The sequence below is a fragment of the Megalops cyprinoides genome, chromosome 2, assembly GCF_013368585.1.
Source record: "Megalops cyprinoides isolate fMegCyp1 chromosome 2, fMegCyp1.pri, whole genome shotgun sequence".
NCBI classification, from domain to species: domain Eukaryota; kingdom Metazoa; phylum Chordata; class Actinopteri; order Elopiformes; family Megalopidae; genus Megalops; species Megalops cyprinoides.
In genome coordinates this window covers 19,826,169-19,849,347 of record NC_050584.1, presented here as the reverse complement: position 1 = coordinate 19,849,347, position 23,179 = coordinate 19,826,169, and the positions used below count along the sequence as shown (strand labels likewise).

The following is a 23,179-nucleotide window of genomic DNA, read 5'->3' as shown; positions in this document are numbered from 1 at the left end:
TCATACGATGGAATCTCTGAATCTCAGGGGTAGAGAGCTGGATGGCCGTCGGCCGGTTGATGGGGGTGGAGAGTGTGGAGGAGTTGGCCGGGGGGGGGGGTTGGGGGGTCTCAGCGGTTACTATGCACTTGGTGTATAATGAACATGCACGCAAACACGGAGTTGTAGTACAGGCAAAAATCACATGGCCACATCTGCACATGTGGGTCGACCTGTGGTTGCCAGGACAGCAAATTGCTACCAAGCCATAAAATCCCTGGTAGAGTGGGTTCTCCTAGAGCTGTTGTTAGTTCACTCCTCATCTGGTAGAAATTAGGACGGCATGAAGAACATCGGAAGAAAAATGAATATATGTACCTCGAATGTTCTGCACACCACACGCAGTAGAAATCCTTGTGCAAAAAGAAAAAACTTCGCGTATGTTAAATGCATGCTATTAGGAGACATAGAGAAAAAAAAACATAGGAAAAACACAGGAAAAACCACAAAGATATTACTTTAACAGTTGAAGAGACATATGGGAATGTTTAATACAACCCTACAAGAGTACTCTCGAACTGGCCCTCCAAATGGTCTGAGATTCAACTTCTGAGCTGGAAAAAAACCAGCGGGCACGGTGAAGACCAGGAAATGTCCTTCACAAAGCTGGGGGTGCATTCCTGAGTGTGGCTTCTGGCAGTGGGCAGGGCGCTGGGGTGAAATAAATGCACAATAAATCTGAGAGGGTGGCAACAGAGGAGGCCTGAGACCATCAAGGGCAGGCTCCATATACAGAGGACAGGAGGTGAGGGGAGAAAGACTGAGTCACTTTGCGAGGGTTGGTTTTAGGAAATGTGGCTATAATTCTAACATGTTTTTGTTTTTCGAAGTGTGTGATTTTACAGCTGTGTGACCGGCCGGTCAGAATTTCCAGGCTATTTTTACTGCCCTCAATTAGTGAGAGGCAGACATTTTCAGTCACTGTTTATGCGATGTTGGTGTGATTCCGTGGGGGTCTATGCCGATATTACATAAAGGGGGATACAATACCAAAAACACACCTCCAACAGACATAAATATAACGTGGTCCTTTTGGACAAACAACAGATTTTTTTCCTGGCAGCACACAGAGTCCAAACAAACACTGGATACCTTCTTAGCAACCATATTAACCACATGGCTTACTCATCCATTTTTGCTTAATTTCAAGTTAGATGTTTAAAAGTGAGGCAGGGACGCTACGCAAATATTTTATTGTGGTTACTAGGCAGATGGCATTTTGCAACACTTCCTGTGTCTGTGACATAGCCTAGCTGGCCTGTGTCAGATGATAGGATACAAATAGGAGAACCACTGAGAAACAGACAGACTCTGATATATGTTAGCTGGATATAGTCTAAACATACAGTAAAGTCTATCCAGTAAACTTCTGTTCAGAGGAAATTTTATGAAACTACTTTCACTCTGAGAGCTTTGCTGCTTATGAACAGCCAAACATCCTGTTCTGTGTTTTGTTATTATCATGCAGTAAGGAATAGGCTTAGGGAGTTAGGGAATAGGAAGAGGGAGTTCATAGCAATCTCTTCAAAAATAAAATCCATAACTGTATTTAAGTATGCTTGTTGTTACCATTAAAACATTTCTGGATATTGATTAAATATTTTAATATCAACTCAATTAATCGGTCATTCATGGCTCTCTTTGATTAACTCGAGTGACTGTTAAGTATTTCCATTCGACAGAGAGGTGATTGGGCACAGCCTCTGAAATAATTTAACCCACTGAATAGCAAGTGAAGTGAAAATCAAGACAGAAAAAATACAGAGAACTATCCACACTGCTATTTACTTTCTGAGGGTGTTCACAGTCAGCAATTTATAACCTGGTAAGAGCCAAACTCAGTCCATCAATAACAGGCCACAATCTGGGAAACCATGAGTCACAGCATCTCACCAAGATCTAGACACCCTCATGCTCCATAACTACTGTCCAAGACTACTGTAACTCTGTCAACTTTCCTGTTTTGTACATGTATCCATGTTTAACAAACCAACATCATTATCATGCCTGTGGAATTTTGCCATTTCCATTTTTGAAATAAAATGGAATTAATCACAGGGCTGGTATAAATGAAAACATACTGTGCATCAAAAGAAGCACATCCATCTAGTTATGCATATTTGTTTTCAGAAAAATAATTGATTAATTAACTGCACTACTGTACATCACCACAGTAATGAGGGAGGCAGGTGGGTAAAGACAATCTGACTACACCTGCTTAATCACAACAGCCACTGAAAGAAACAAATCTTTTCCATAGGGAAATCATACCAGATACAATCTTATTGATATTTAACATACTTTGAAATATTAATACTTGGAATTATACAGATTGCAGAGATCACTTTGTTGCAGCATTTATTTCTGCATCATTATTACCTTTTCTGAAAAGACATCATGTCCAAGCCATCATCAGGAATACGGCAGTTACCAACTGTCACACCATTTGCTACTTCCCTCACAGCTTTGTCATTGTAAAAAATATGACGTAGGTCTTTTCAATAATACAGTTCATACATATACCAACAGAGTTCACTGACTCTCTAATTTGAAATGGACAGCAATAGTTCCTTTCATCTTGGTCTTTCATTATGTGCCTTATTTGTTAATGGATCCAAAGCAATGCTGTAAGCACAATAGTATCTAGAGACAATATGTGAGTAACTGGAACTTATGCAGTGTGATTGGTTGTGTTGTGTGTGTCTGCATTATGCATTGTCATTGACCAACCATGCCCCATGTGCTGTCCCATGCCACCCTGCCATGGTGCTTTCTCCCCATGTCACCCTCCAACAGCCCAGACTGCACAGCAGAGGGTTGTACAGTTACAATTAGGCACAAAACTCTATTATCCTGGTACTCCAGCACTGCTTTATTGGGCTTAGTCTATTCTGTACCCAATGAGCATGGGCAGTGATAGACTTTTCCCTGATTTTCTACTTTCAATTACATATATACATATGTGTGTGTGTGTGTGTGTGTGTGTGTGTGTATACACACACAGGTTATTGGAAATATCATAATTAGGCAGTATTATTAATTGCCATAGTAGTAGTAGTAATAGCGTAAGTAGCAGAATTATGTATTGTCTCCCTTTGATATCATAAGAGAATAATATGGAATGAAACTGTAAGGAAAGTTGAAACCCTGCATTCATATTATAAACAATTTCAGGTGATGTGCACAACATAAAACACAGGGACTGAGAGCAGTTTCCTTACCTTTGTATCCAAGAATAGCTACTGCTATTGTTAGCAAGGCGCACAGGATGTACAGGAGCACAATGGATGCCTTCAGTGCCCAGTCATTCTTGCACTTGGTGCATTGGGTTCCCTCTTGAATTCCTGCAAAAGGTTAACATGCAAAAGAGTTGGTTTTAAATATTGGTGCCCTGCTTCAGTTATCAGAAAGGCCTTTCAGGCTAATCAATATTTCTGTCCAGGACATATTCTTATATCAGAAGACTTTTTGAGTAGAAAACACTCATGAACATATTTTTTTGTGTCATTGAGTATATACAAGTGCTAAGAAAACGTTACAGCCGACAAGAATGAGTAATTAAATAAAACATCAAAGACAATATAAAATGACCATGTGGAAAAACACATTTGCAATTTACCGCTCCTTATAAAAGTTGAGGTCTTTCATGGCTCTGATATGTGTGCAGTGTAGTAAATTGACACAATAGATAGGTCACAACCAATAATACTCATCACAAAGCACTGTGATTCTAGTCAGGTTATTCAAAACCCCCTTAGTTCTAAAAGGTAGCATGGGCCACGTTTCAACATAATGACCCTGTGAAGGATCCTCCACCATGTCTGTGATGTCAAGTATCGTTTCTGTAACCAAATCTTCACTTGGCTGTACTGCTGACTGCTGGGGCCTCTTAAAATACAAGGTCGTGACCAAGGAAACGATGAAAACGCTTCCAATTGTAACACAGAGAACCGGGGCCATGAAATAGCTCGTACTTCTTCCAAATCAGATGACATCTACAATTCAAGTCTCTTTTTAAATGTTCTCCCCACTAACTTTTTTATAGCTTTAAAATCAGTAGCCTACCACCCACATTGACAGAGACACTCAGTATGCATATAATATATTTGTGGACAGCTCTCTGAGTGCTAAAGAATGCTGTGGTTAAAATGAAAACAAGAAACATGGAATGATTCTCTAGTCCACAATGTCCCACTCCCCCCCCCCGCAATCTGGAGACTCTCACATACTTTTCAGCACGATAGCCCCAACAGGAGAGAGGAAATGGGGACCATAAGTTGGTTAGTGGGATATGTTTGCTTAGGCATGTCAGATGTGTTAATGGTTTTCTTACCCTGGTCATTAATGGTCCCTGTGCTTGTTTAATTAGCCAGAAAGGACCACACATTCAATTAATCTCTTAGATGGGGACAGCATGCATATTTCAACAACATAAGCATTGTATTTTGGGTAGGAATAAGTATACAACTCTAGCGCGCGCACACACACACACACACACACACACATATATATATATATATATATATATATATATATATATAATTGTATCATCTAATATATATGGCATATCTGCCTTGCAACCACGTAAGAGAAATACTCTAAAACAAAGTAAACAAATCTTTTCTGTGACAGACAGCCAAGTAGAAACCAATTGTGATTTGTGGAAGGACAAAAGGCCAGCGATGCGTTCAGGGAGAATGTTCACACCCGTGCCCCTTCTTCCTACCTGATGCTGTCACAGCACATTTGTCCTTATAGTTCATCTGTTACATCTAGTTGAATATTTCTGGATATTATCCAAATGGCTGTCCGTTCTAATCTACATAATGCCAAATCAGCATTAGTCTGGCACGCAAATGAGCACATTAGCTTTTCTTTGTCGTCCAAGAAAGAGAAAGGATCAAACAGGAGTTTCTGGTTCTGTATGCATGGTGTCCCTAATGTCCTTTGTGTTTTCATTGGCAACCATGTCCACTAAGAAGAATGGGTTTTTTTTTCATCTAAAAAGGGGATGAATGGACAATAGTTCAATACAATAACTGAGTAAGTTGGAGAAGTAGTTGTGGGAATCAAGATACTTAAAATTGCTACTTTGCACAAAAATGAACAGTCTGAAAGACCATGAGCTGTGCATCATCAGTGAGCCTGGGTCAGCTCTCTATAGTAAACTAGTGAGCACCAAGTTACACAGTTTAGAAGATGCGCATGACAGCTAGAAATGCTCAAGCGAACGATTTTAACACATTAAAAAACAGGTCAAAGCACAACGATAACTTGTACAGTCTCAACAAACTGGAATCCTTGATGCTTTGGACTGAATTTTCACACACAGTTTCAGACGACATTTTAAAGTGAACTTTTTTGGAAGGATGGAAAGACTGAGAAGACACGGTCTGTCTGGAAAGACTGAGAAGACACGCTCTTTCCCCATGTGCAGAGAGCACATCCCCTCTCAGCATTCTGCACCGTTCCAAACAAAACAGCTCTCACTAAGTTCAAGGAAACGGTGATGTTTATTAATGCATGTTATTTTATTTATTTATGCATTTGTTCGCTTGGCAGATGCTCTTGCGCAAAGCGATTCACAAGGCCCTTATGGCAAGATGTCACACTGCAAGAGCTGCAGCAAGAAAGGCACAAGTAAAGAATAGCAACTAACATGTGATTCATATAACATCAAGTTATAAAAATAGTGCCAAATGAAGCAAGCAATCAGTCTAATACAGGTATATACATACTGCTTAAAATGTTCATAAGGAAAGTAAAACACTAAAACTACTTGATAACCCTGTCATTATTTTATCCTATGGAATAAGATACATTCTCTCATTCTGTTTAAATATTTAAATGTTCATTTTTTCATGTATTCACATTGACTATGAGGAATGAGAGGGACCAATTCCATTATCTCAGCATCATTTGTACTTAAACTTGCAGTTTGTTCTGTCTGTTAAAAAATGCTAATACAATTCCACAATGGTGAAGTTGTATTCATACACTTACATTAGGCTGAGTGGTACAATCCTAACTGAAGTCATTCACAATTATGACTTATGAAATGCAATAGGAATAGTTGTATGTTAAAGAGTAAGTACTAGTTCTAATGCAGGAAGTTGGTAGAGCTAATACAGTCAAGCGCCTTGGAACTGGAATTGACATCAAGTTTGAATGGATACTTTTGGGAATCTGCACTGATCTCTGGTTGCCATAGTGCTAGAGGTTACCAAGAGCACAGTTTGTGCTGGTGCATGGGGTCTGATAATGGATTGAATGTAGGGAGGTGCCCAGTAGGCAAAGACCAGGTACTTGAATTTGACAGGAACATCCAATAACAATCTATCACTCAGTAAAATATACTCTGTCACTGGTTACAGGGTAACTTACCATGCTGTAACTCTACGGCTCTTTATTCTATTCCAGTGAAAGATTGATTGGGAAGGGTTTGTTTTTGTTTAACTGAATAGCTCTTTCCCTTAAAATGGCTTGACAGTGTTGATTGAAACCAGAAGTCAGGGTCAACATGGACCTTGCTCAGTAGCTTGGTATCCACCCTGATAAAAAATTGTATTATACATACTTACTTTTTACTTAATACTTTTAGCATGCAGATAATTACCGTGTCAAATTTATTTCGAATGACATTACTTTTCGGTGAAACTCTGGGTGTAGTCTCCATTGCATAAGAGTTGGCTGGAGAGAGACCAGCTTGAATTCAAAGTTCAAATTTTAACTGTCTCTATGGAATTAACATCTTTCTCCACTGCAAGTGTAAAATACCTTTCATTCTAATTTGGTATGAAGTAAGACATCAGGCCTTGGGCCAGGGCAAACTTGAGTGTTGTCTAGGTGAATAAACTTTTCCAGCATGCACGGCCGCAAAAACTCCTATGTTTTCTGTAGGAGCCAGACATCCTGAGCTGTGACCGCGTCCTCCTTTTCTCCTTTCTTCTTGGACCCAGTCGACACCCTAATCCGCATCAGATGGTCGAGGGCCGGGTCTGGACCCAGGAGAGAGCGCCACGGGCTCCATTTAGCAGGGGAACTCTCTGGGGCCTGACTCCGCTCTCTTGGGCTCACACATCTGGCAAAACAACCTGGCGCCCACAACAAAGCGCCCGACGGTCCCATGTGTGGTGGGACCCCGGACACAAAAACAAGCCCTTCTTGCCCCCTGTTTACACTGCGGGCCCTTGCTTGTTTTCCCGGGGCTGTCTTCAGAGGCCTGCAGCCTCTTTCACATGCAGCTCGGGCCCGACCATGAAATGTAAACAGGCGTGGCGGCCTCTCTGGCTTTAATTAAGAGCACCGTCATGCACCCCTGCTCCTTTTCCGAAACATGGAGAGACCCGGGGGGGTAATAGTACACAGCCCAGAGAGGAATGTGCTTCACAATGAAGGGGTCGCGCAGCACTGCAGTAAGTCTGGCCGATTGGGAACAATTCGGTTTTGACTGTTGTTTGTCTCTGAAACACATTTTTTTTTTCCCGCTACAGTTTTTTTTGAACCTGACCACTTTCTAATGCATGCATACACTCATTACATTGCAATCAGGAGGAACAGGCTAGGAGTGACCTCAAAGGCAACCAAAAAGGTAGTTATTCACAATTAATAATGCAAAAGGCATAATATTGACCTGTCCATCTATTCACACTGTAAATATTAAGCCAACAAGATGTTTTCTTCTGCACAAAGAGCCGAGGGCATTCTATGTTTATGTAAGTTAAGTCTACGGTGGTCATTAGTATCCTTAGCAGAATGTTCAAAGCGATAAATGTAAATATACGTTGTCTATGTTTTGTTTATAGTTGACCTTCCTGGCAGTACAGTCAGGACTTGAATCCCAAAGAGGAAGTGGGTGCCCACCATCTCATGCCAGGTCTGCCACCCCCGAGGGTATGAGTTTATTGAAAAATATACTTTGAGCTGTTGGTTTCATATGACCCTGTTTGAAATATAATCATGCACTGTCGTCTCAGAGGCTGGGACCACAAAACCTGTGAACTAATCTATTCTTTGTGCGGCATTCTGTTAACCTGTCAGTATCCACACATGCCAGTCACAGGCTGTGCATTACATTACATCTACTAACACATGTTGTTATTATGATCAAAATTAATAGAGAGAACAGATCAACCCTGGAGGTAAACACACAATAAACTTTATGACACACACAGGGAAGGTGGTCCAAACCTACAACTGGTAATTTACACAAGAAAAAGCCCAGTAGCACTGAGTTATGGTGAACTGGATGGAGTCATAGTCATATTGGTAGAAATGTCAGCATGTAATTCAGGCAAGTTAGAACAATCACTCCAAATGCATGACAAAATGCATTCGCTTTATAAACACTAGCATTATGAGTCATTAGGACAGTTTATCACAGTAGTAACAACGAATGGTTAACTTCTTCAGTAAATTAGCAGCAGTGTACAGGCAGGCGGTCTATCTGTGTGCATGGGATTTCCAGGAAAATACCAAAATATTATCCAGACAAAGAGGGTCAGATAATGAAACGCAGCAGCTATTCACCCGACAGCCCAGGCTTTACTCATCCAAAACACAACCAGAGGAAAAAAAAAAGAGGATGGAGCTTAGTAAGCGAGGCCTTCACTGATATTCCTCAGCGTTATTTTCCTGACAGATTTGTGCTGAGGTCCGCAACGCAGTTGGTAAAACAGCTGCATTTCATTTGGACTCAGGAAGTCAGAAAAAGAGAGAAAAAGAAAATCCTTTTTCTTGTGTACCTGAAATAAAACTCACTTGCATGCCCGGTGCAAGGAATGCTGGTTATGGAAATTTCCACGGTAACACAAAGAAAGCCTTTGCATGTATGATTTATTTTCTCCTGTGAGTTAATAACACAGGAGTTTCATTTGGCAAACATTTCTATTTTTATTTACTATAACTCTAGAACTTGGACATGTTCTAGGCCTAAAACCCGGTACCTGATCACTCTTAAACTCACATTTCCAATGAGAAATCTCTTACACAATGTAACTCTTTTAGTTCAGTGTTAGCTACTATGAGCACGGCAGCATGATGCAAGTTATCTTTCCTCTTACGGTATGCACCATTGTTTGGCACAGAGATCAGATATCTCGTAATTTTGCTCTTATCGATAATTGTCAGACTCTATACACTAGTATGATGTATGCTTACTGCACAATATGTCCTCTAAAATAACTACTGTTATATGCTTATATATTAACACTGTTTTCAAGCTTGTTTATCATTACTACATAACTGTTCTTATTGAATGATATTTGATGTTCTGTATCTTGTCTGGTTATAATAATATCCATTATAACTAGGAAGGAAGGTTTGAGGACAAACTTTAAGTTGGTTTGAAAAAGCCTAGCATGGTAACAACTAGTATTTACAACCTTTGCTTGAAATAAGTTCTGTATATGTGGCCACAGCAGTAGGCCCTTTGTGATGCCAGTTGCATGTGTTAGATTATGAAAAGCATAAATATGTAAAAACAATATTTTAGATTACACAGTCCCATACTAGCCCACAGTATCAGCCAAGATTTGTAAAATTTGAAAAATCTATAGGAGCTGTTTGTACATAATATTGGATGGATTAAGAAGAAGAAAAAATAATAAGAAACACAGTAAGCTGGCTTGCACATCAATGTGTTTTCTTGGCTGAAAACAACCACCTATAATGGAGCAACTGATGTTAAGGACCTTTGTAAAAAGTGCTCTATCTCTACTCTTATTTACGCATTAACCTTTCACTACCAGCATTTCAAAAGAAATAATGAATCATTCTGATTCTCAGCTCAAAGTGGCTCCTTATCATTAGCCAGACAAAACACATCATTGCGCAAGGTATAAAGACATAACAGACAATGGATTAAATGCGCAAGAAAAGAGTAATTTATTTGTGCTTGTTAACCATTGGAAAACACACACTGTATCAGAATTGGAGTTTTAAGCTCACAAACGGTTAGCAACGGCTGCAAAAACATATTGACCACAAGTGCCAGTCTTGATTGAAAAGGAGAAGTGGAGGGAAAGAAGGAAAGTGAGAGAGGAAGGGAAGGAGGGAGAGAGAGTGCACCTGTGCACGTGGTTGCCTTACCCTCACATCTGTTTTCTCTTGGAGCGCCCCATCACAGCACATACCTGAGTCATTCACAAAATCCAAAGCACATGTCTGATACCAGTATCGCATCTATTACTGTTCAATTTAAAAGCAGTTGGTGGCCCCTTAAAACTTTTAATAGGGCACACTCCTGCCAAAAATATCTCTTAAACAGCAAACGATTTCGATGTGTGGGATTAGTTACAAAGATGGCGACTCCAACAAGTCCAAGAAATGCTTTCATAACAACAGTCACTAATAATTAACAACCAGGTTCCTTACAGGACATTGCACTTTAGCATGCATCTTCATAAATCTTCAGGATGTTTGGAGCTCTTACACTGAAATAACTCAATCTTTCCCGAGAAAAGCCCCAGTGGGTCAAAAGTGATGCGGGAAGATGAAGTGAGCAGCTGTAATGAGTGTGGAGTAAAGCCCAACACCACCTAGCATTGTCTTCAGACCAGAGCATGCCTGTCTTCGCTAATCCTTTTGTGCTTTATCAGGCCAGGCACCGTATCCTTCACAAGGATTGATAGTGTTTTCACACAAAGTGTACTGAGATCACAAGATACTAAACCGTTGTGTACACTGGGTGACCAGATGGTTATGGCTCCCAGTTCAAAGCCATTACTTACAGGTCCAGGGTAATGCACTCTACTTGAACTTTGCCTAAGTTTACTGTTGAACACTCGAGAACAGCTGGCAATCGAAATCGCAGAGGGCCGCAGCCAGAATGCAATGTACGGTCCAACAACGAAAACACTCCATTCCTCAGCTTTGCTGTTTCTAATCTCATTCCACCCCTTTTTCAGACGTGTCTGCTTCTCGTTCCTGCCCGGAGAGGGGGCGGGGCCTGGCGATGGCCGCAGACGCACGCAGCTGCGCCTCCGCTCTTCCGCTTCCCGCTGAGCCGCGACACAGTTGCACAGGCCGGGCTGTTTGTCTTGATGCGGGATGCATCCTGCATTAATCAGGTACCGTCAACACGGCTGCTGTGACAAACTGATTCCCGACTTTCATGCATCATCAATTGAAGGACTCCATTACTGCGAGTCATGTCAACAGACTCCAACACTATACAGGCCTGTTGGCGTGATGCTTCTTCAAAGAACATCCACATGGTCCTACAGATGTCCAAGGTTTCGCCTTTGGTTCAAACAAATTATCAGAAGAGCTGAAATTTGCTTTTGCCGATAGAATTTTTTGGCCCCCCTATAGAAATGATGTAAAATATTTCCCCAACATAATTTCATTTAATCAAAAACATCATTCTTACCTATTTTTGTAGAATTCAACGTATAATTTAATTTGTAATGTAATTTATTATGTAAATTTATTGTTGTATACACTCAGCTTAATGGTATGATTTTTTATATATATACCCTGTTTGCAGAGAAGACTGTGTTCTTATTGCGGGTGATGCCAGCATCTTCACAGGCATCTGACTAAGGCTGCAAAATTCTGGGAATTTTCAAAATTGGGAAAGTTCCCATTGGAATTAATGGGAATTTATGGGGATTGATGGGAATTATCAGAAATGTTTAGGTATTTATTGGAATTAATAGGATATGTTACGTAAAGCTCAGTGTTTTAGCCAGAGCTTACTTACAGTCCCTGTTCCAAGCTAAATTGAATTGTTCTTTGGAGAAAAATAGGGGGGGGACAGTTGCAATTCAATTCAATTGAGTTCAATTGAAATTGTGTTATGTTATTTATATATAATATAGCTTTTTGCATTCATATAATGAATATTTATAGAAATACATGGATATAATAACCCTAGGGAACAACCAGCGTTATTATTCTAAGTATAAGCTGCTCAGAATGTTGTTATCAGCATGGAATAGCTGAAATACCTACATTTGTAGCCTTTGAAGCAATGCATACAAATACAGTGCTAAGTTTAGAAAACAATAAATCTTGTCTTCACTAGTGTACTTCTGTTGGTTATTTCAAACATTAAACTGTACACTGACTAAAAAGTCTCTATTATGTGTACATTCCCATCATATTAAAAACTGTATGAAATCTAACATCTTAACTTGGTACACTTTTGACAAATAACATCACAATATCATATTTAGATATTAGATATTTTAAACATTGCCACATGTACCATCAACACATTACCTCTGAGCTGAACAGCAGTCACACATAGATGGTTGGAATCTTTCACTTTTGTGGTGTGCGTGTGATAAAAGCATGATCTGTACACTGATGTTTTATTGCTGTTACAGGGAGCCAACTGCACAATGTCAGAAATCAGGACATGTTTGTTTATAGAACCTTTTGCATAAAACAATTTATGATCCAGTCATTAAGGGATTGTTTAAAGATCAAGAACTTTCTATTAATAATTTTAAAGGTGGGCTTGATGTAATCCTGAGAATACAGCGTGCTTGCATGTGCGGAATTAAAAAAAAAATTGTTGCCAAGTTGCCAAGACAAAATTCCCATGTAAAATTGCAGAATTCACCCGAAATTCCCACCCTGCCTCTGCAACCATCCAGCTGACACAATGAGTTTGTTGTGATTGTCCTTCGCTTTCTGAATTAGACTAGAGGGAGGCCCATTCCCGGAGAAATTCACCAAAATGGAGCGCAGGAACCTGCCAAGTTCAGCGCAGAGGTCAGCACTGCATGTGCTAGCACTCCTGTGACTTTCCGTAATAACAGATAATGTATGCCAAACCCTTCGGTCTTCCTCCTCCTCTCTCTCCTTTCCCCTCTGTTGAGCACATGTCTCACCCACAATTCCCCAGGCTTTGGACAGCCAAACTCCAATCTGACACTCATTTCTCTTCCCTTCCTCTTTCGCCCCTTCAGCCTTCAGCTAATTCAAGACATTCCTGCCTTTCCTGCACAATGCTGTCTAATGCCTTGCCTCTATCGATATGGAGTCATAAAGCACACAAGGTTTGTTGTCCACAATATGGAGACACAGCTGAATCTTATCAGCATTCCCACAAATGGGACTAAACCACAGGCCCGTGGACCCCCTGAACCACAGACTCACAGACCCTGTCAACCACAACCTTGCTATTTATAGCTTCAAACAGTCCGTTTGTGTCAGATTTTGGATACTGTTGGCAAATGTTTGGGTTGCAATGTCTGTCCCAGCTAAGCAGACCCTGTGTTTTTCTGAGCCATTAGACAAATTACATATGTGCTGACAAACCTCACACAAATGAGAAAAAAGTGGGACGTCCACAACTTTGTTCTCATGGGACCTCCCTGGTGCTAGTGCTTATTCACAATTGTAAAGAAAGAACAACAATATAATGAAAACCGCTCAGAGACATCAACCACCAATCAGCCTAAATAAATCACTGAGTCCATCAATCAATAAAGTCACAATGCCTTCTACCTTGTTCATCTCTTCATCATGGTTCAAGTGAGACTGCGTGTTCCAAATGTAATTAGACAGCAATTCTACATTGTTCCTTCAGCCCTATAGTCGAATGTTGTGACTTACAGCTTAGCTGTGCCGGCCAAACCCACAAAACAACCAAGATTCAGGATACTGTGACCACAGACTTTTAAAACGCAGACAAAACACATTGACTGGTTAACATTACTCAGAACACAATAATGCTAAATGAAAAAAAGGTCTTTGTTTCAATGAAAGTGTCTGAACCCCTTTTATAACCAAGTGGTTTGAATGACTGTTAAGGATTTTGTTCTCCATATTGTATTTTGGAAACGTACCGTCCTCACACACCACCAGTCTGAAAGACCACAATTGGTCTTGAATTATACACACTGACATTTAGCTGTTTCTTTGACCAGTGCTTTGCACTGCTACAGACAGTGTTCTCTGGTTCATTTTGCCTCACGTTGTTCTTCCCCAACAGCAAACCATTTAATTTGCTGTAAGTATAGGCAGCAACACTGCAGTATAGGGAGACACACTGCAAAGTATGTGCAGAGGCAAGTGTTTTGGCGTCATGCCTCACCAAACCCGCAGCCTTGTACTGGTCCTGGCCGAAAACGAGATAGAAATCGCTGTTTTGTTGTGTTGAGAAGCTGGAAGTGGGGCCCTGCTCTGTATTTATGAGCCCTGCTAGCAGGACAAGCTGGCAGGGCGGCCAGTAAACTGAGTAAGAGAGAAAACTGTCCTTGCACGTAGCAGCAGTGAGCATTTTACCTTCTCATGTTAAGTGAAGAGACCCCCCCCCCCTTCTAAGAAAAAAGGCATATAAATTCAAGCATGTGTTTATTAATTTTGTACATCTCTCTTATCAAAATGGAAACAGATATAACTAATCAGAACCCCACTTATCTATTTATTGGAGCACATTTTGGGCACAGTACAAGAAAGCAAACATAAAGGCGAATCATTGCAGCATCTTATTTCTTAAATTTCTTTAAATCCCTTGAAAATATATTGTTGAATTTGTTTGATATGTAATATAAAAATTTTCACCTGTTTATTACAGGTTTATGACAGTTTAAGAAGGAATTAATCCTGCAGTACATCTGGCACTTGTTAAAATTAATACATGATCATGCATGCCAAGATTTAGGAAAAAAAAAAACATGTAAAATTCTATCTCACATTTACTGTGTGCAGGCAAAGAACGTTTTCAGTAAATGGCTTCTTTGTAATACTGCTTTCCTCAAAGCTAAGGACACACACATGGCAATGGTTTGGAAAGCACGTACTGCTGCTATTCTGAACACTTTATGTTTGACTTGTGTTGTTGCTAATTACAGTCATCCATGACACCCCACCACTCAGTTGGTGTCCAAATTTGCATTGTTGCTTGGTTCTTTAAACTGACAATCAAAACGGTCCTAAAATGCTAAATAATGCAACAGTGTTCCAGATGAGCACAACAAGTAGTCAGTAAAACTCTGCTTTGATCCTGTCACGTCATGTCAAAGACATGCGAGAAAGCACAGAGTGGCACAGAACACCATGTACACATTCTAGCCCCGATTTAACCCTGTTAAAAACTGTTACGAGTTTGTGACAAGCTTAAAGTGATTATTGTTGAAAGGCAGTTGCGTGCAAACTACGATAACTTGGCTGTTTTTCCCAGTGACAACAGTCAGGAGGAGAGAGCATATGCACTCCATTGCTGCAGCTGTCTAATAGCAAATTAGATAGATAGCACAATATTAGACATTTCACAGCACAGCGAGCTTTAAATATACACGAACTTATCAAATACTGTATGTATTCTGTGTGTCACAGGTATATGCGTGTATAAGTTTTGTGATTACCACTGCCAAGGAGCTTGAATGTATCCATGAGGCTGTGTAGAGATTACTGCTCATGGTTGGCAGTGCAGGGATTGGCTCTGCTTCAGATCAGTGGGCGGGGCAGCAGAACCAGCAGGCCAAAGAGAGCATTAAATCAAAGCCCACAATCTCAGCATGGGGCACTAAGGCTGATCTCCACACTGGGGGCAGTGCTTTGCTCTGAATGATGGTGTCTCTGTCATTAAAAACCCACTCCAAGGCTCTGAATGTCCACAACAGGCATTCAGTAGAGCCTCTACCTGTAAATGACATCAGCCGAAATGATTAATGATTGGTCTTGGGCCTCAAAGTTCATACGATGGCAAAAGGCTCCAGGAAACTGACACAATTTCTGGTGCATGTGTGGGCTGTTTCAGGCTCCATCTTTTTTTATTAGAAGTGATGGAAACCATACGCCCCCACACAAGAAAGGAGAGCGTGATACTTGCGGTCTAGCGTGAGAAGGGGAGGAGAGAGCGCAGTAGTGGTGGTGGAGCACTCAAGCGGCAAATCCTGTCACGCAATCTGCAGGAAACCCCAGCACATCTCCGAGATTGTGACATGTAGCATGTGACAGAGGCATGGGAGAAGTGGCCTAGGAGACCTGCTTTGTCCTCAGGGACCCCTCTTACTTTCACACATATAAGGTACAAGCTCAATGCGTCTGAAGATGCAGGCTTGAATACTGCCCAGTGGTCAAGGCAGTCACTGAGCATCCACTGCTGCTGCACTGAAATTTCCAGCTCAGTTAATGAATGTGGCTTGCCACTTGTGGAAATGCAGTTTCTATTAAAAATATGAATTTCCACTCTGATTCTGGACTCCGTTAGGGGAGAAATTACCCCCAAAAACTGGTTTGCACAAGATCACCAATAGACCACTTTAGTGTCAGTTCTTAAAACATTATGTTACATTGATGCACTAATTTAATAATCTGTGTATATTATCAGACAAGATTTTTGTTGTGTCCCATGAGGTCCTACAGGAAGGGGTCCTTGTGTTTACTTTGTAGTTACAATAATGAGCATTATGGATCACACAGACCACATTCAAACTGAACAGCAGTCTTATTTTGTACTTGTGAAAACAGAAGAAATAAAGTTTTCTTGTCTTAGATGTCATAGATACGTCTTAGACCCACACCCTGTACAAATGAACAGAATATCATACTTCTCTAACATTTTGAGTCAGAAAGGGTGTCAAAGCCAAACAGACCCTCAAGGGCTGGTTCAACATTTTGGCAGCCCGTTAAAATGCAGTGCAAGAACTGGAAGCATGTGTGCATGAGATGCCTGCATGTAGCTGATTACTTTACTCCTCCGCCCAGAGCGCTGTTTACTCACACAAACAGGAACGGTACTTTTTTTTGTTTTTGCAATTCAGCCAAGCCTCTGTTTCTGAAATGCAGAAAATAACATTCCTCCTGCACATTGACTGTCAACTATCTACAGATATCCCCAAGCTGTCATTCATGAAGAAGATCTCCACTCCTACAAACACCGCTCTGAGTTCCAAAGAAGGATATTTATGCATGAGTTACACAAGCTACATTTGCACATATTTCTATTGTTGTCATTGACAAATGTGTGTCTGTGCTCCATTAAATCCACTAATGTACTGGTTGATGCTCTCTCGCTTCTGGTATATTCTTGACTCAAAATTTAACCTCCTGCCTCTTAAACAGTTCCAATTATATGGTGCAGTTTGTGACTGAGCCAGCCGGGAATACTCACAGGTGGGAAACAAGCTTGCAACTATATTTTTTCATGATAGACAAACACTGTAGCCACATGTCAGCTATAGTGCTCTATTTTGAACACACTGCTAAGTCACTCTCCACACAAAGCAGCACTGATCACATTTTGCGGCTATGAGGCACTATTTTGCTAATGTTTTTCTTGCTGTTGAGAGGTTACACTAAATCTCTGCATCTATTTCTGCCAGTGCAATCACTGAAATTCTCCTCCATTTTGTTTTGATTCAATCTTTGCCTTCAGCTGTCTGCGCGGAGGGAGGCAGGTATCCCCTTACATGCCGGGCTGGCTGATCTCCTGATCCCGCAGATAAAAGGAGAGAGGCAGAAAGTGCTGTCTGTGCACTCGGGAGGAAACGAGGCTACTACCTTCCACTGGGAGGTGCCCCTCTGGAATCCTGGCTTTGATGCGTTTTCCCTCCCAAAAAACGCTAGCTTGCCGAATCAGTCATTTCTACAGCATGCATAATGACATGTCTGCGAGGTCATTTTTTCGCCAAAGTAAATAAGTTATCCAAAACAGTTTTCATATGCGCCGCCGCTAAACAAAACACACCGCTTCCACCGGCCTCTCCGCACAGCCAAAGCCTCCTGGGGCGCCACCACCGGCAAAGCCCTTTCATGGATGGAAATAGCTCTGCTTTTACAGCGGCAAAAACAAACAAGCCGCGTCTTCTGAAATAAAACCTGCATCAGCCACAGGGGTGAGGGGAGGCATGCTGAGGTGGGTGTTCTGGCGCGGAGGGCACATGGATATGAGCCCTGAGGCAAAACCTGTGTAGGTTTTGGGGGTTTTTACACTGCAATTCCCCCAGCAATGGTGTCTCCCCTGAACTGTGGCACCAGGATTAGAGGGGGACTGAAGCATACTGAAGATAGTGACCTGTGTATGAGAGTTGAATTTACAAAGGGGGGGGGTTATGTGCACATGGATCACCCACATGCATAAATCAAGGAGAAAGGGAATTAAACCCTCTCTTCGGGATGAGTCTGGGGAAGGAGCGAATGGTTACAGAAAGGTTTCGGGTTACCAGCTCTCCCTTCATATGCATCGCCTGTGAGATGTGTGGCCTGGCGCAAGAGATGGGCCCGCACATGAAGACCGGCCCACCCTGGGAAGGAGATGTTCACCACCCCCCAGTGTCTTAGACCCTGCTGTAATTACCAAGCCGATGGAAGGATGAGGCTGCCATTACCCTGATACTGAGTATACCACTGTGAGCAGATAAAAGCTCTGGGCCTCGTTAGATCCCAGACCAGACCGCCTCCTCCCCCACTGATTGAACACTGCAGTTGATGCTCCAATGAGAGTAATGGGTGACCAGCAGATTTAACCATCCATGCTGACCAGAGCATTCCCTCAACAATAACCACACACCAGCTAGAGAAACAAACTGGGAGAACACCACAAGTGTATTAGGTGCCATGGAGAAATGGTGAGCTACAGTCTTGGCACACTACAGCATCACATCTCTGCATGGGAAATAATCAAGGGAAATCATTCTAGATGGGAAATTCTATTATTTTTCTTATTTGTTTATTGGAACTGGAGCATGGAACTACTTGTGTCAATATGAGCAAATTCCAGTACTGAGGCCACATTAGGCACTGAACTGGGGAGACCAACTTTGTTTTCTGGAAAGATGCGTGAAATAAGCCCTCCCTTATTCAACAGCTTTTCAACAGACTTTTGAGAAGTATATCAAAATGTACTTGAGAGTGAGAATTGGAGATTTTCTCGCCACCAATCGACAGGTTTGCTGTAGTTTAGCTTAAATGTGCTGCCCCTCCCCCCCTCTCTTTTATAACAACTGGTTCCACTGCCAAAAACGTCTTAGAGATTCAATGCTCCATTTAATGTTGTTGTAATAGTTGGAGGCCTCTGCTCCTTGGGGCCCAGCCATCGCAGAGAAGTCTTATTGTTCTTTATCCACCAGGGTCACATACATCCTCACATGCTTCAGATGCCAATCAAAATGAGTCACACGGCTGCCGGACCCCCAGTGTCGATGGCTGGGGCTGGCTTTCAGCTTTAAAAAAGAGAAAGAAAACAAACATTCATTTCTTCTTCTCTGATGCACAAAAATGCACAGCTGGAAAAATAAATGCAGTGCTGGTATTCGATGTGCGTGAGTTTCTGACTGAGCTCTTTGGGCTTTTTTTGTTTTTTTTTTTCCAACATTTGAGAGGTTTATCTTTTGTGAGTACACAAACACATGCACACACATTTTCTCATTCACACACAAACACACACGCACACACACACACGCACACACACACACGCACACACACACGCACACACACACACACAAACAGAAAATGAACCATGGTAAACTGTAATTTCCTTTTGGTTGAAATGTTCATAACATCCATTATTGTAGCCATGGGTTGTATGTATTTCATATATACATTTGCAAAAACAAAACCCCACTGCATAATGAAAAGGGATTGTAAAGCAAGAGAAACTAATAAAAATGAATGAATAACAAGATTTACTGTACATACCCTTGCTTTTAAACATGATTTCCATGTCTGAAGAAAATTATAGGAGAAATACATGTCAGAAAACACCAACAACATCTGATACACATTTACATTTTTGTATAGGATTTCATGTAGTGAAAATATGCCACACCAGTAGCTGGGGGGCCAAAGTTGCCTTGATGTGAGACACCATTCATGATGAAAGAGCATAAAACAGTCAACACTTATAAGAGAAACAGAAAGACTCTGCTTAAGGAACATGGCTATTGTGAAACTTGGTTCTGCTGAGACTGAGGCTGTCACATCCCCAGACTGTGTATAAAGTCTCTCACAGCTGAACAATAAACAAGGTGATTTGTAGTTTTTATCTTGTTATCTTCACTCCTGCCAAGCCTTACTCGGGGACAATTTCGACATCTACGGGGACTGCTCGGGTAGAGCCATTTTTGTTGTGTCCAACAGTTCACATCTATTTCCCATTACACCATAAACAGCGACGCCGGGATCATAAAGGCCTTTTTTTATTGAGCTGTAGAACTCAGCTCCCCCGTGTGTTACACGACGATGCTGGCACACTGGAGTGAGGTCATTTCTTGTAAAGCGGGAACACGTGTGCGGCTCTCCGTGGCCCACATTAGTGCTCTGATTGGGCCTGGAGCACATATGTGTCCGTAACGGCCTAGGTGCACGGGGATGCCTAACGAGTTCAATTATTCGCCGGTTACTCACAGAGGACAAGAGGGGATCAATCAATCAATCCCCTGCTCTGTTCCGCGCCCAGCGCCAGGACTCCCCGGAGCACAGCGCGTGCATTCACCTCCGTGATGTTGAGGGATCGAGGGCAGCCGTTCTTCGAAAGCAAGGCGCTGCCAGGGGGGTAATTTCACTCTGGCGAAGTCGTGTGGCTCCACTTAAAGAACCTCTGTGGTGTTTCGGTGCGAGCACAGAAATGTATCCTCGGTTTACATCATCCACTGAGTTTTTGCATGCACACCCGAGGCAAATTGCACCGCGGGGGCTAGTATAAAGCACAATAGATTACATAGCCTTTCACTTCCAAACCATTTCTCAGTATCGGAGTGATGTCATGCTTGTAAGGGAGCACGCTGAAATTTCAGCTCATTTATTTGGACTGCAGCAGCTAGCTGCGCTTTGCAGCGGCTGGTGCGTTTCAGCACTGCGACCTCCGGGAGTGCTATCAGAGAGCGATCCTTGAAAGCCAAGCTAACTGGTCATTCAACTGAGACTTTGGAAGGGCTCCAAATCAAATATCTCATAGGAAGAGGTAAGATTAAGGAGGCAACTGCTGAGGCCCTTACAACAATGTTCTAGAGGTCAAGCTTATCACTACATCCTATTGGAAGCTGCCCACATCCTACGGCCCGCTGTCCCAACCAGCCTGTCCCATATGACGTTTTTATAAGATTGCTGATGCAGATCCCTTTGCTATAATCATCACCATCGGTTCATCTGACTAAAGCCATTAGTGGCGTCACTGGTTTTGCAAGGATTTTCTGGTGCATGGCAGATGCTTGCATTCCCTTGCAACCAACATTCCCCTCTGGTTTCTGCACACACCACTGTGGTGTTGGTTGCGGTTTAAGTTTAGGGTTTAAGGTTACGATGTAATAAGTCCCACTGTCATGCCTTATTACTCACGGTATCTCGCATTTCTGAGCAGAACCTGACAAGGCAGTCCTCTGCCAACTGTGGCTATGGAGAATTTTTACCAGAAAAATGAATACAGCTTTGTCACCCTTATCCACAATCCATGGTTATCTTGGGTAAAAGCCTGTATTTTGTATCCCCAATCAACACCTTCATCATGTCTTATGCTTTAGTGAGATACTCCCAGGAGTGTTACTTGGCTGGTGGAGAAATCTCTTGTTTTGGGAATGCTGGGATATTTCTGTGGGGTTCAAAGGCCCTCAACTGCAGGTCTGTCATGTCAAACTGTGAGGAGAAGCAGAGCAGAGTTTGGAGATCAAAGAAAGCGAATCGGGTACACCCCCCCTAGTGTGAAGCTCGAATGATCTGGCATCGGCTCAGCAAAACCAACTATGATGCCTTTCTGAATGCCCACAACCACTCTATCTCTCTGGCATAATCTTAAAGCATTCGATGAGAGCAGACAGTCGTTTTCAATCAAGAGAGGCAACTTTCCATATAAAATGTTAACACTATGGAGCCAACGACCTAAAGCAAGTAGTAGAGAGGGACTGCATGCCATCGTCTATCAAGTGTGCAGATGGGAAAAGAGTCTAAAGCTACAGGTTAAAGACACGGACACAATATGGAGTAAAGTCATCCCTCTTATCTGCGGGTGGGTCAACTGTACCTCATGGCAGCACACATCCCCTCTGCTAAGCACAGTGCCACACAAAAGTGTTTCATTACAAAATCTTTCTAATACAATGCCACAGGGATATTCAAATAACTGAAACCACCGCACGTTCTATGGGGGAAAAAAAAAACCTCGCTGAGGATGTTAAATCACATAAAAATGCTGTCAAATCCTGGATTTCTCCATCACTAAATGACTTACATGCAAGGCGATGCCATGCGTGATGCTCGGAGCCCAGGGATATGTTTTGAGGGCTGCAACAAGACTGGGGCCATCTGCGCTGGTGCAGCATGGGGGTTTTCTGGGTTGGCCTGTCCCGCTGGGTGGCCCGCCACGTCAGTGGTTGGATATGGAGGCGTGGCCTGTCAGTCGGCATGACAGCGAGCCGTCTGCGGCCGCAGCTGGAGAGGAGCTGCGCCCGCGCTCGCCAAAGCCCACGCTGACACAAGCCAGACCAGAGAGGGGCACGCTTTCAGACATCATTCCACAGTTTAACCAATTAGACCTGAGCGCCTCAAAAGACTCTATCTTAATATCAAACATATGCTGCAGCCAATCGCACAGAAAAATAAATGTCACTTACTGGAAATTTAAATCTGAAACAGAAAAATAATTTTAAGAAGTGTTCATGACGAACTCAGAGAACACATAACTTTGAATATTTTTTGAGAACTCTAGAGGGCAGTCTAATTGGTTTCCACACCAACTTTCAGTCATTCAATTGTTGAGAACCTTTGAGAATCATGATCCCCTTTGAGTATCTTGAACAAAGCATCTCAATGAAGTTACACACTCCACTGCTGCTGGAGTGCATTGAATTACCAGACATCTGTACTCAAGGCTTAGTAAAACATTTACAAGTTCTGCCACAATATTAATTTCTCCTAAATGAGAAAGCTCAGCATCCCCTGAGTGTGTCTGTCTGTGTTATTATTCCTGAGAGCGGTGGTGCTCGCCTAGGAACCTCTGTTGTGGTGGCCCTCGGCTGTGTGAGGTCCGGATGTTCAGAACCGCTGCAGAGACAACAGTAATATACAGAGAGCTGGACTCCGATTCTGGGCTAGAAGTGCGGAATTGAGGGGGAGGGCGTCTCAGGAAAATGATGAGTGCTGTCTATCAATGCAGCATGCAGGCTATAAGGGCCCCTCCCTAGTCCCACAGCTGTCACGCCATAGGGCTCAAATGCCGCTACCTGCTCTGCTGTGCCTTCACCAGGTA

At 42.2% G+C, this 23,179-nt stretch overlaps 1 protein-coding gene across 1 annotated transcript in view; it reads right to left on the bottom strand.

Moving 5' to 3' along the window:
* colec12 (collectin sub-family member 12) overlaps positions 1 to 23,179 on the bottom strand; it is a 53,244-nt gene that overhangs the window by 9,567 nt on the left and 20,498 nt on the right. Inside the window, exon 3 of the mRNA XM_036520713.1 lies at positions 3,261 to 3,383. Within this exon, the coding sequence (XP_036376606.1) occupies positions 3,261 to 3,383 (123 nt within the window). The remainder of the gene's footprint in view (positions 1 to 3,260; positions 3,384 to 23,179) is intronic.